The following is a 13,870-nucleotide window of genomic DNA, read 5'->3' on the forward strand; positions in this document are numbered from 1 at the left end:
GTCTTCTTGAAGAACGCACAAATGTCTTCAGATTCCACTCAAGGTTCTGAGCGTGGAAACATCTGACTTCAGCCTTGCTGTTGATTAGCTCATGTCAGCTATATTACTTTGCCAACAGAGCAACATTGTCTTTTGCCTTTCCATATGTAAATCTTTTATTTTTTTTTCTGAACAGATGTTATTCTACTACACCAGTTTAACTGAAATAAATATAAGAAGCACAAAAGGCTGGAAATAATGAAAAAAATAGAGATGATGGAATTTAAACTGTACTTTTCTTTTCATGCTTAATTCAAGCGTTTTCTCACTGTGGGATGAAATTTGTTATAAAAAGATTCACCAGGAGAAAAAGAGAGAATACAGGCAGGAAATAATAATAAAGTGGATGTCCTGAAGTGCCAGCAAAATGTTTTGTGCTCATCCATGTGGGGAGTTAAATGTAAATAGTAGTTTATCCACATTCACAAATCTTTTTTCCTTTCCTTTCCTTTCCTTTCCTTTCCTTTCCTTTCCTTTCCTTTCCTTTCCTTTCCTTTCCTTTCCTTTCTTTCTTTCCTTTCGTTTTTATTTTCCTTCCTTTTCCTTCCCTTCCCCTTCCCTTTCTCTTCTCTTTTCTTTCTTCTTCTTTTCCTCCTCCTCCTCCTCCTTCATCATCTTCTTCATCTTCTTCTTCTTAAGTTTTACAGAAACAGGACTGAAATAACAACTGTCTTTGTGCCACTAGGGGAATGGACTCAATCTCTGCACATTTGATGACATCCCACCTTCCTGGAGTCATTTGTGTTGTGCTTGTTATTGTGAAGTGTTATTATTAGCCTGAGAGGACTAACAGCACTTGTGGTTTGCCGAGAGATGGAGACCATTGGTGACAAATAGGGAAATAGGCCCATTTTCAGAGCCTGGTTCCCAACACTTTGTTAGGGGAGCTTTGCTTTGGTTTAGTGACCATTGGTCACAAATTTCAGCATGTCTTAGAATCATCTGGAAGGTTTATTAAAACATGGATTGCTGAACTGGACCCTAAGAATTTCTAATTCAGTAAGTTTTGGGTGGAGCCCAGAAATGCAGGTTTCTGGGTTATCCTGCAACGGCTACCCTTGGAGACAATCAATGCCCTCTACCCTAAGAATTATATAAGAAGAGTAGCTCACCTGGACCAGCATCTAGGTGAGGAGTTAGCAGACTGGTCGAAGGGCCAAATCTGCCAAATCTGCTGCCCTTTTTGGTAAATAAAGTTTTATTGGAAAAAACCTTCTTTACATATAATCTATGGCTGCTTTCATACTATAAAAGCAAACTTTATAGTTGGACAGAGTCCACAGGTGCTTCCAAAGGTGGAAAATAAGTGCTTTCTGAGCCTTGCCACTTTATAGAAAAATTTTGCTGATCCTTCATTGTAACCAATGCTTGCATGTCATTTGGAAGAAGCAGGTTTGGAAGTAATTCTGAAAGAACTGGCACACTGAGTGTTCTCAATCTGTGTGTGTGTAGAAGCAAAGGGTTTTGTTTGTTTCTTCATTTTACTTAAATACATATGATAATGGAATTCATCCATTATTTTGCCACAGGCCATTCTCCACATAAATTTTCTCATTGCAACCAGCAGTTTCTCAAAATGAAAAGAAACATATTTTTACCATCCATGTTGCTTGTATAATATGATGTTGGCATGTTTGAATTATTGGTGGAAAATTTTTAAAAATGCATACTTAAGGATGTGTGGCTCGCTCAGTTGCTAGAGCATGTGGCTCTTTCATTCTTTTTTTTTTTTTTGGCTTTTTTAATGCTTCTTTTACATTTTTTAAAATTTATTTATATTTATTTTTTTTAAGACTTTATTTATTTATTCATGAGAGATGCAGAGAGAGGCAAAGACATAGGCAGAGGGAGAAGAAACAGCCTTCATGCAGGAGCCTGATGTGGGACTTGATCCCAGGACCCCGGGATCACTTCCTGAGCCGAAGACAGACATTCAACCGCTGAGTCACCCAGGCATCCTACATTTTTAAAAAATTTAAATTCAATTTTCCTACATATAGTATAACACCCAGTGCTCATCCCATCAAGTGCAGCTCTTGATCTCAGGGTTGTAAATTTGAGCCCCATGTAGGGTGTGGAGATTATTTTAAAAACAAAACAAAAATGCATACTTAGAAGGGGAAAAATGATCCTCATTTTGACACTGGAATTGTCAGATTAGTGATATGTTACTTGTTCTAGACTTTAGTAGAAGTTTTTCTGGGAAGCAGTTTGTTAATATGTTACTAAGAATCTATAAAATAATATTCATTCTCATTATTCTAGTAATTCCACTTCCAGTAGATTGCAGCAAACATACATATTCAAGGTTTTTCCATTACAGCATTGTTTAAAATAATTTTTTTAAAGGAAAGACATCAAAATGTCTGATAACATAAAACTGATAATATGATGATGATTCCACATTACTATTTTGGGGCCATTTAAAATCAAACTGGATAAGGGGAAACTGATATAGTATTTTGGGGGAGAATTTGTATCATTTGTATGCTTTTTGTCCTAGTATTTCCATTGCAAGGATTGTGAGAAAATAAATACAGATAGATTTATCCAAGGAAGATAATCACAGTAGAAACAATTCATTTGCTTACTAATTGGTAATAGTTAATAGATTGTGATGGAATGAGATGATGAAATACTATGAATTATTAAAACTTTTTTTGAGCACTGCTAGTAGGTTGGAAATGTTTGTGAATTATTTGTTAGAACATTTAGATATAAATCCACATATAGGGCATGATCCTCTGCATCTCATTATTTTTTTTAAAGATTTTATTTATCTTTTTGGGAGAGAGAAAGCACGGCCACAAACAATGGGGAAAGGGAGAAGCAGACCCCCTGCTGAGCAGAGTGCCCGACTTGGGTCTCCATCCCAGGATCCCGGGATTATGACCTGAGCCAAAGGCAGATGCTTAACTGCCTGAGCCACCCAGGTGCCCCCGCATCTATTTAGTAGGTATCTGATGGAACTTTGTATTCTATTCCCACATGGTCATCAACAGTTAAGCTCAGACACTGGAGTCACTTTTGAATCCTCTCTTGCATTTGTTATCTTCCCTCATCACTTGAACAAACCTTCAGTTCCAGCCTGAAATGACATCTCCTCTCTGTGCCCTCCTGCCCTCCGTCTTCTCATCCATTTCCTTTGTCTAGGCCACTTCCAGTCTTGTGTCATCAGCAACATTGGCTGCACCCTGTCACCTCCCTCTCTGCCTGACCTACTACTACCCAGCTGCAAGAGGGATCTCAGAATTCAGACCAGGCCTTCCTTAGCTCCCTGAATGACATCACTTCAGTGCATTCCTACTGAGTTTGGAATAAAATGCAAACTCCTTATCATGGCCTGTGAGGCACGGAATGATCTGCCCCAGCTTCTCTTTTTAACCTCAGTGTGTGCCATCCCTGTCCAAGTTCCATACTCTTTCTCTAACATGCCAGCCTCTTTTCTATTTCTGGACATTTGCACATGCGGTGTCTTCTGCCTAGAGCACTGGTTACCCCACAATTGGCAGAGCTAACTTGCTTCCTATCTTCCTTTTACTTCTCATCTTAACAATGTCCTCTGCCTAGAGGCCACCCTGTGCAGTTTTCCTAAAACACGTGTGTCAGTCCCTTCTCTGTGTTGTCAGGCCCACAGATTTTTCTGGCTGTAGGCACTTACTAAATATTTATTGAATGAGTGAATGAATCTCCTCAAATGTGTGAGTGTATTATAAGTTTATCTGTGTGTATGTTTATGTGTACGTACACAGGGCATTCAGTACTAGCATGAATGGTGATAGAAACGAAGTTCAGTTGATTTTTAACTTTCTTTGTCATACTTTTGTGTATTTTCATAATTAATCTATTTTACCTTTTTATTGTGGTAAAATATATATAACAAAATTTATCATTTTCAGCATGTGAAGTAGGCAGTTCAGTGGCATTAAGTACATTCACACTGTTGTGCAACCCTCACTACCATCCACCTACAGAACTTTTTCATCTTCAGCTGAAACTCTGGACCCATTAAATATTAACTCCCCCGTAATTCATATTTTTTGTACAGTAAGAAAAGTGTTAGGAAAAATGTATTAGAAACGCATAGCAAAATCTTTTTCAGACAAAACTCATTAAGTGTATTTCAGATTGTAAGTTTAAGTGACAATAAAACTAGCTGATATGTATTTCAATTTATAATTTTGGTGTTTTTTTTTTTATAAAAAGCCCTATCCTTTATAAATGTAAAACTGCTAAACTGACACAGATTTTTTTTCCTGTAATAACTCACTGCAATACAAACCATTTGTGTTGCTTTAATAAATACATCTTCCCTACAACTATAATCATTCCTTGAAGAAATTGTGTGCTAACCATTATCACCTGAAAGTGCGATTAATTTAATATCCTTACACAAGTTTTCCTGGGCAATGAAAATTTGAAATGTATTAAAGTCGAAATTCTAGTTGTAATGAAATGCTGTTCTTTGACCTTCTCGAGGTAGATGTTCTGGAGCTTATACGACACAGAGAGAGTTATGTTTTGCCTCCTTGGTTGGATAGAAATGCATGAATCAAGAGAACTCAAAAGTAATAGCTCTGGACACCTAATTTCTTGACTGTGAAGATTATTTCTATTGACTAGTATTTTCCCTTGGGATCTGTACTCTAGGAGATAGAGATGAGACCAAGCAGAGTCCCCTCATAATCCATCACTTTGAAAATGATGCTTCTAGTTGATTTGGCAGAAAGCTATCTAGCATGTGAGTAGAAAGTTTGGAAAAACTACACAGTTATGTTTAAGGGATCACTTGATGTTTAAGCAGTAATAAGCAAAATTTGCAATTTAAGTAACTGATAAAGGAATCATATCCAGAATGTATAACGAACATCTTACCAAAAGTAACAGGATGGCCCATTAGAAAAATGCACAATGAATATATGAATATGAATAGGCAGGTTACAGAAGAAGAAATGTAAAAGAAAAAATATAGTATATGAGACATACATGAAATAAATATATGTGTGTGTGTGTGTATGATAGAATGCTCAGTTGTCACTAACACTGTTGTCTCCCCTTATCTGTGGGGGATATATTCCAAGACCCCTAGTGATGCCTACAACTGTGAGTAGTATTTTTTTTTTTTTTTGTGAGTAGTATTGACCCATGTATATATACTATGTTTTTTCCTGTATATACACACATTTGAAAAGAAAAAAATTACAGTGACATTTATTATAGCATTACTGTATTGACAACAACATTGAAAATAGCCTAATTCCCTACAAGGGATAAATTTTTATTTTAAGATTTTATTTTATTAATTCATGAGAGACACAGAGAGGCAGAGACACAGGCAGAGGGAGAAGCAGGCTCCATGCAGGGAGCCCGACTTGGGACTCGATCCCGGGTCTCCAGGATCACACCCGGGTGAAAGCAACGCTAAACCGCTGAGCCACTGGGGCTGCCCGATAAATTTTTTTTTAAGTGGAATATTATACAACATTTAAAATAATTAGCAAAAATTACATCAGTTGATATGGTTAAGTTTCTATAAACTAATGTGAATGGGAAAAGCAGCAATTATTGTTGTAAATTTAAGAGACAGAATTTCAGATACATTGATATGAAAATAGAAAATAATGGCAAATCCAGGACAGAGAGTAAGCTTCATTACTGTCAATGAAATTATAAAATTGTCCTAAAATAAGCTCTGAATCCTTTCCTTAGAAAAAGTTCCATATATTTGTGACCTATGTTTTCTTTTCCATTTGCAAAAACGAATCTTGTATTTCAAAGAAAGTGAAGATGCTATGACAAACTCTTTCTCTAGCAATTTATTATTTCATTGGCTCACTGCCTTGACAATTAGGAGAAGATTTATAGACATAACCCTGGAATAATTGGCAATTAATTTGAGATTAGATGCCAAAAAGTACAGTATTCTTAATGTAATGGGAAGGTTGAGGCTTTTCGCTTACAAATGTCACAGAACACAGAGTAAATGTTAACCGGCAGCATAGTTAACCCTGCCCTTTTGCACATCTGCAGTAGAGAGGAGTTTCAGTTTGATGATCATAAACTTTAGCTAGCTTAGCTAGTTTTAACGTAAAGCTCAAGTGTAAACCAAGAGTGCCTGTGTCTTGAGAATGCCTTCTAATCTATAAGCTCCTGGTTTATCTTGATAGGTACCTGCTTGTAATCCATAAGAATGTGTAAACCTGTATTCTATATAGGGTAAAGAGATACTGTATCCAGAATCTTCTTTGAGATGTTGCTTTTGACTCAAGCAGTATATTTGGATCCCATAACATCTTTTTACTCATGGCTCAGTGTCTTTCTAATGTATACAACTTGGGCCTCCTAAGGGGAGTATAAACTCTAGGTCCTAAACAAGGAAGATTTTGCTGGTAAACATTGTTATTCTTTTGGTCAAATTCCAGGGTACCTTATACCTAGAGATAGAGGTGATAGGTGTGACTATTAAATATCAATGATTTACCAGTTAGGTTCATTTCAACTCCAGCACAGTGCCAAAAATAAGTATGCACTAAATGCTAACCAATTTACATATGTCTAGACAATTTTAGCAGAAGCAGAGTTTTATTCCCTTCCAGAAACTCTAGAAATATCTTTTAATCCAAATTTCCCTATGCCCGCATTTTGTGTACAGCTTTTTCTAAGTAATAGAATGGATTTTACGCTTATATGCATTTTCAAAAAGAGTAGAGCCCATCTTTGAACTAACTTCAGGTCTATCCCTCCTCACCTCAACAGTTGTCCACTCTACATTGTCATGACAATTTCCATCTTTCATTGAGTGATTGAGTGCTTTTTCTTTGCAGGCACCACTGGAACCTCATTTAATCCTCGTGACAATTTTGTAGCAAAGCTACTGCTTTGGGTAACCCTGGTGGCTCAGTGGTTTAGCACTGCCTTTAGCCCAGGGCATGATCCTGGAGACCCAGGATCCAGTACAGTGGCGGACTCCCTGCGTGGAGCCTGCTTCTCCCTCTGCCTGTCTGTCTGTCTGTCTGTCTCTCTCTCTCTCTCTGTCTCTCATGAATAAATAAATAAAAATCTTAAAAAAAAAAAGCTACTGTTTTATCAGTGCTCTACTTTTGCAGATGAGATTCAGATATGAATCAATGTGCGTGGATTCACTAGCTAATAAATAGTGGAGCCAGACTTTAAACCCAAGCTTTAGTCTTAACTGCTACCAAGATTTACTCTATTTTTCTTTTAGTTCATCTCTCCAGTGGGAAATTGATAATTAAGCATTTAAAACAGTGCCTATGGGATGCCTGGGTGGCTCAGTGGTTGAGCCTCTGCCTTTGGCTCAGATCCTGATCCAAGGTCCTGGGATCCTGGAATCGAGTCCCACATCAGGCTCGCCATGGGGAACCTGCTTCTCCCTCTGTCTATGTCTCTTCCTCTCTCTCTGTGTCTCTCCTGAGTAAATAAATAAATAGTCTTTAAAAAAATAATAAAACAATGCCTAAGACATAGTCATTCTGTAATTATGTATTTTTGGACATTTGAAGTCCGTTTTATAATAGTGTCATATACATACTATAAATCACACACACACACACACACACACACACACAGTTCCCTAAGTTTTGATAAATGTATAAACCCATATTATCACTGTCCCAATTCAGATTTTCTGTATTGGCATCTACTTCAGAAACTTCCCTTGTGGGCAGCCCTGGTGGCACAGCGGTTTAGTGCCACCTGCAGCCTGGGGTGTGATCCTGGGGACCCGGGATCAAGTCCCACGTTGGGCTCCCTGAGTGGAGCCTGCTTCTCCCTCTGCCTGTGCCTCTACCTCTTTCTCTCTTGTGTGTCTCTCATGAATAAATAAATAAAATCTTTAAAAAAAGTAACTTCCCTTGTGTTCCATCTTTAAAAAATCTTTTTATCTCTAGGCTCTCAGGAAGGTATAAAAAATAGTATAGAGATCCCCTGTACCCTTCACTCAGTTTCCTCTCATTGATAACCTGTTACATAAGTATAGTGCCGTTGCAAAGGCAGAAAATTGACATTGGTGGATTCCCAAATCTTACTCCCCTGTGTACCTTTGCAGTCTGTCTCTGCCTGCCTTCAGCCTCAGGTAACCACTAACTTTTTTGTCACTATAGTTTAGATTGTTCTAAACTTTTTATGTAAATGGAATCATACAGAATGTTGCCTTTTGTGTCTAGCTTCTTTTGCTCAGTATTCTGTGTTTTAGATGCATGAATATTACTGTATGTGTTAGTAATTTGTTTCCATTAATTGTTGTGTAACATCCTATTTGAATATAGTAGTTTGCTTACCTGTTTATCTGTTGATGGACATTTGCATTTTTTCTAAGTTTAGACTATTATATAGTGAATGAAGTTGCTGGAAGATTCATCCACAAGCTTTGTGTGTGTGTATGTGTGTGCACTTATTTTAATTTTTTTTTTTTTTGCATAAATAAGAGTTGAAATGCTGGGTCATTTTGTTAGTGAAGGTTTAGCATTGTAAGAGTCTGCTAAATTCCCAAGAGAATGAACCATTTAAAACATTTTTAAAAAAGATTTTATTTATTTATTTGAGAGGGAGGGAGAGAGAGAGAGAGAGAGGGAAAGAACGTGCACGTGCACAAGCAGGGGGAGGGTCAGAGGGAGAAGCAGGCTCCCCACTGAGTAGGGAGCCCAACATGGGACTCAATCCCAGGACGCTGAAATCATGACCTGAGCCAAAGGCAGACACTTAACTGACTGAGCCACTCAGGCACCCTGAGAATGAACTGTTGTATACACCCACTGACAGTGTGTACGAATTCCTTTTTTTTCTACATCTTGCTAACAGTTGATACTGTCAGTCTTTTAAATTTTTGTCATTCTAGTAGTTATATAGTAGGATTGCACTGTGGCTTTTATTTGCCTTTCTCTGATAATTAATGATATTGACTATCTTTTCATGTGGTTAACGGTCACTCAAATATATTATTTTGTAAGTTGTTCAGATCTTGTGCCCATTGGGGGGAAGGGTGGTCAGTGAATAGATGGATGTTTGTCTTTTTTATTCGACAAATATTTGATGAGTAATTGAATATTTATTAAGTGACCTAAAGTTGGCTCAAATATATTTGTTTTCTTTTTGGTTTTGTTAGTCTCTTCTAAAATGATCATCTGTAATAGGGAATCTTGTTTTGAACATGATATTTAAATAAAGATTGGTAGTTTCCTGCCCTGCATGGGACATATCATCATCTTAACCATCACTGTCATCCTCATGATTGACTCTTTTTGACCATGGGGAAGTTATCATCTGAAGACATGAATTTTTGTGGCTCACATAGATACTGCATTGCTACATTGTTTCTCTAAGGCTAGAAATGCGCTTACCTAATTTTTATCTGGTCTAAAAATGGAAGGACGAGTTTAGCCTGGTTATTTTTAGCTGTCACTGAACCATCTTTCTCCATTAAGAATAAATGTGAGCTAAGTTGATCTACAAGCCTTCTGTTGATCCTGTAGACTATAATTTGTGTTTGTAATTGAAAAAGAACATTTGGTTACCTTCTCCTTTCTGTGACATTATTTCTGTAACAGTAATATTTTTAGCTGTTGTTTTGTTAATGTAGAGAATTACAAAGAAATACACAGACTCACTCAGGTAACTGTTGCTTGTACAACAACAAGGAAAAAGCCTAGTGTTTGGAAACCAACACAGCATAGTAAAATCTCTGTATCTCTGTCTATAGAATGAAGAGGGCTATCTTCACCCTTACTTCCCAAGCTATGTCCTTCTACCCAGAGGAAACTGATGTTAAAACTCTGTGATGATTCCTTACATCAATGCAGTGTCTCTCCTTTTCTTTATTCCTTTTTACACAAAAGGAATCAGACAGTCTGCACTACTCTGCATATTTTCCTTTGACACCAACACATGCAGGTCTAGCTTTCTTGGAGTAGTTACGATATGAATGAACTGTGCTTTACTTAGTTGATCCCTCATGGTTTTTTCCAGGTTTTTTGTTTGTTTGTTTATTTGCTGTTATAAAAATGCTGCAATTAGCAATACTGGAGATGTTGCAGATTTTTGCAAGTATATTCATAGGGTACCCTTCTACAATTGGATCCCTGGTCAAAGAACATTGTATACATTGTTTTCTTTAAGATTTCAGCCATTTACTCTCTTTATTTTATTTTATTTTATTTTTATTTTATTTTATTTTATTTTATTTTATTTTATTTTATTTTATTTTATTTTATTTTATTTTATTTTATTTTATTTTAAAAAAGAGTTTATTTCTTTATACATGAGAGACATAGGCAGAGGGAGAAGCAGGCTCCCTACTGGGAGCCTGGTGTTGGGACCCAATCTCAGGACCCCGGGATCATGACCTGAGTTGAGTCAAAGGAAGACGCTCAACCACTGAAACACCCGAGTGCCCCTACTCTCTCTTTATTAAGTGTTTGCAAGTGTCTGCAGCATGCATTTTAAATGTAATAGCCAAGATTAAATTCTTTGTTATTTGAGCTTTCTAGTGTTCAGGAAAACCTGGAGTTCTCCTATTGACTGAGGTGGACTGGCTAGAATGGCTTCAGGTGGCATTCCTACACACAGCTCTCCAGCTGCTCAGTCTCTCAGAAGCCCAAATGTTGATGTGTTCTTTCTATTTTATATATTGCTTACAGGAGGAAAGCTGAACAAGGATCTGCGACATTTTCTCAATCAGCGATTCCAGAAAGGGTCTCCTGATCATGAGCTCCAGCAGACCATAAGGGATAACCTTTACCGCCATGCTGTGCCTTGTAAGTAGCCAGTTCAGGGCATCTAACTGGTGGGTGGATGTGTGCAAAGTTGGGGGAGCCAGAAGAGCTCACAAGCTGGTTCTGGAACACTGTTCGGCTTGATCACATTAGTGACTCCCTAAGTCCAGGGAATCATAAATGACCATGGGACATATAACATAGCACAAGGTAAATTACTTGACTTTTGGGTTCTGGCTCTGCCACTTGCTTATAATGCCAGGTAAATTAGTTGTCCTTTGTAAGGGCCGGTTTTCACATCAGTGGAAAGGATGTCTGAATGTTACTAATTCAATAGGACTGCTAGGAGGAGCCCATGGGATGAAGCACGTAAGTGCATTTTGCAAAGCATGGGCATGGTGTAAGCCTGCGTAAATGTTAACTATCACTGTTATTAATGGGGTGGACCAGGCCAGAAGCTTTCAGATTGACTTCTGCAGAGATCAGGGAGTTAGTTCTTTGTGGCCTCTCGGCAGAGTGGATGCCTCAGTGGACCCTCTCTTCTTCCCCAACATGACCCAATTCATAGATCTGGATTTCATGCACAATTTCATTTGAGGAAATGGTTTCCACCAATTAAAAAGTCAAATCTCACAAACCCATTAGATCAGACCAAATCTGAGAAAGTGAGACATAGAACAGGGACTGTGAAAGCAAGGTTTTTATATTGAGGGAAGGAAGGATGAAAGGAGGAAGAGAAGGAGGAAGTCAGTCTATGGGGCCGGTAAAATTGCAGGGAAAGATTACCGTGCTTTATCAAGCTACATCCCTACACAGCTAAATATAAGGAAACCTGGGGGTGGGGACTTACAATTATTTCATTTTATTTAAAATTAAGAAGAAAGGATGGTTTTGGTTTTAGTACTTGGCATTTTACTTTTATTACCGCTTCCTTCAAAACTTGAAATTTTATTTTTTTAGCAATAACATCTTTTAACTAGCAAAAATGAGAGGAATCATTTGGAGTTGAAGGTACCCTGCTTATTACTGTGATTTGTTTGCTATAATGGCTTTCTTTTTCTTTTTTTTTTTTAAGTATTTTTAAAAAATGGTGCTAATGGTGTGCTGGAGTGCTAATATTTCCTGATACTACTGCAGAATGATAAACAGAACTTAACGTAAGGCACCATAGATCTTCAGGGACTTAGGCCAGAAGTCTAGGCTGGGACTTTTAAAGATAAGCTTTTAGAACAGCCCCTTGCTCTTCATTTTACTTATTAATAAAACCAAGGCTCTAGAGGGTAAGGAACTTGGGACGATGCCCCAAGGTTGTCTCTTTCTGCTGAGAGGCAGAGCTACATTTGAACGAGAAAATGTTGTGATAAATGCATTCATGTGAATCTCTGGGCCTCAGTTCTTTTAGTCTTTCAGCATTGGAATCCAACACTGTAGCCTTATATCCTACTAATAATTCTTTACACTTGGATTAATAATAATTCTTCATGTAAATCGCATGGATTGTGAAGGGATTACCATTCTTTTTATGGATCAAGAACCCAAGGCACCAAGGTAAGCCAGTAAAAAGCAAGTCTGAAGGTGACCAGGACTTGTGGTCTCCTGAGTCCACCGTTGTTCTGACTCTGATATACTCTTTGAATAACTCTTTGAGGTTGGGATTTTTCATACCCAATTTACAAATGGGGAAACAAGTCATGGGGACATCAAGTCACTGATAACTCAGATCTGGGTCTTCTGGACTCTCCCCATCCAGGGCTGCTCCTGTAGCTGTATCATAGCTGTTCTGAAGTTCTGGGATGGCAGTTTGAATGTAGTTGTGCAGAATTTGGTACTTGCAGAATCATGAGTGTTCTCTGTGTAATTTTTCCCCTACTTAGATTCCAATTTAAGAAATGGGGAATGAAGCAAATGAGCACACCATTTCTTGACGCATCTGTGGTGTTACTATGGTTACGTTTTGGCATGCTTTCCCATTTATTTTTTCCACTGATTTATAGGACCTGACTGTGAGCTAAATGGCTTGATTTTAAGCTTACCACTATATAGGAATTGGGGCAAAAATGACCTCAGCCTTTTAAAAACAGTGGAAAATCATGTTTTGTCTTTGCATGTATAAAGCCCTTGGTATTAATGTTTCATTTCTATGAAACCCTAAGTCAGGAATTGAGAAAGTAGAAATGGTCTTTCTCCTGAAAGAGAAAACAAGTAACATTTCATTTTACATTTCCTTCATAAAATGGGAAGGGAATTTCAGAAGAGGTCTGTTTCTGAGTCTGGCGCAGCGTGGGTACCTTTGAACATGAGCAGACCAGGGGTGACTTGGGATTCTGATATAGGCTTGGGACAACTCAAGCTATGCTTGTGTTTATTTTGATTCTTCAGCCCATGTGATTGGTAAAGCAGAACTTTCTCCCGACCTCTTGTGCCAACAGATTAGGAAGCCCTTCATTTGGAAAATACATCCTTCTGATTATGTTGTAACGGTGCCACAGGGAAGCAAGCTCATGTAATCTGTGTTTTCCAGAACTTCCTGCTGCTGGTATTTTAGTGACTTTCAGTATTTTGAGAAGGGATGACCTCATGAACAGGTGTTTGAGAGTTGGGGTAGACGCCTTTTCTTATACATTTTAGGAGGTTCATGTGTCACTGGAAATTAATAAATAAAGCCCCTTTGTTCTCGAGTTCTTTTTTTAAAATTTTATTTCAAGTTCTTTTTTCTGAGATTTTATTTATTTGACAAAGAGAGCAAGCACAAGCACGGGGGAGGGGGAGAGGGAGAGGGAGAGGGTGATGCAGACTCCCTGCTGAGCAGGGAACCTGAGACAGGGCTCAATCCCAGGATCCCGGGATCATGACCTGTGTCCAAAGCAAATGCCTAACAGACTGAGCCACCCACCCAAGCACCCCTCAAGTTATTTTTTCCCCTCCCTTCCCCCCTCAAGTTATTTTTCAGTGTCATCATAGCATCACAATGTATTTTATCATTTAAGATCCCATCTTACGTTAATTCCTTGGCACAGACTGTGCAGGTAATAGTACCTCGATTTTACAGGTAAGGAAATGGAGCAGCAAATGTGACTTCCTCAAAATCCTACCGCTCCTAA

The 13,870-nt window shown here is 38.1% G+C and overlaps 1 protein-coding gene across 15 annotated transcripts in view; it reads left to right on the forward strand.

Moving 5' to 3' along the window:
• Window positions 1-13,870, forward strand: part of MAGI1 (membrane associated guanylate kinase, WW and PDZ domain containing 1) — a 641,903-nt gene that overhangs the window by 378,459 nt on the left and 249,574 nt on the right. For all 15 annotated transcript variants that reach the window (XM_072785501.1, XM_072785490.1, XM_072785493.1 and 12 more), the window contains exon 2: window positions 10,695-10,811. In XM_072785501.1, the coding sequence (XP_072641602.1) occupies window positions 10,695-10,811 (117 nt within the window). The remainder of the gene's footprint in view (window positions 1-10,694; window positions 10,812-13,870) is intronic.

Source organism: Canis lupus, chromosome 19 (genome assembly GCF_048164855.1).
Source record: "Canis lupus baileyi chromosome 19, mCanLup2.hap1, whole genome shotgun sequence".
Taxonomy (NCBI): Eukaryota; Metazoa; Chordata; class Mammalia; order Carnivora; family Canidae; genus Canis; species Canis lupus.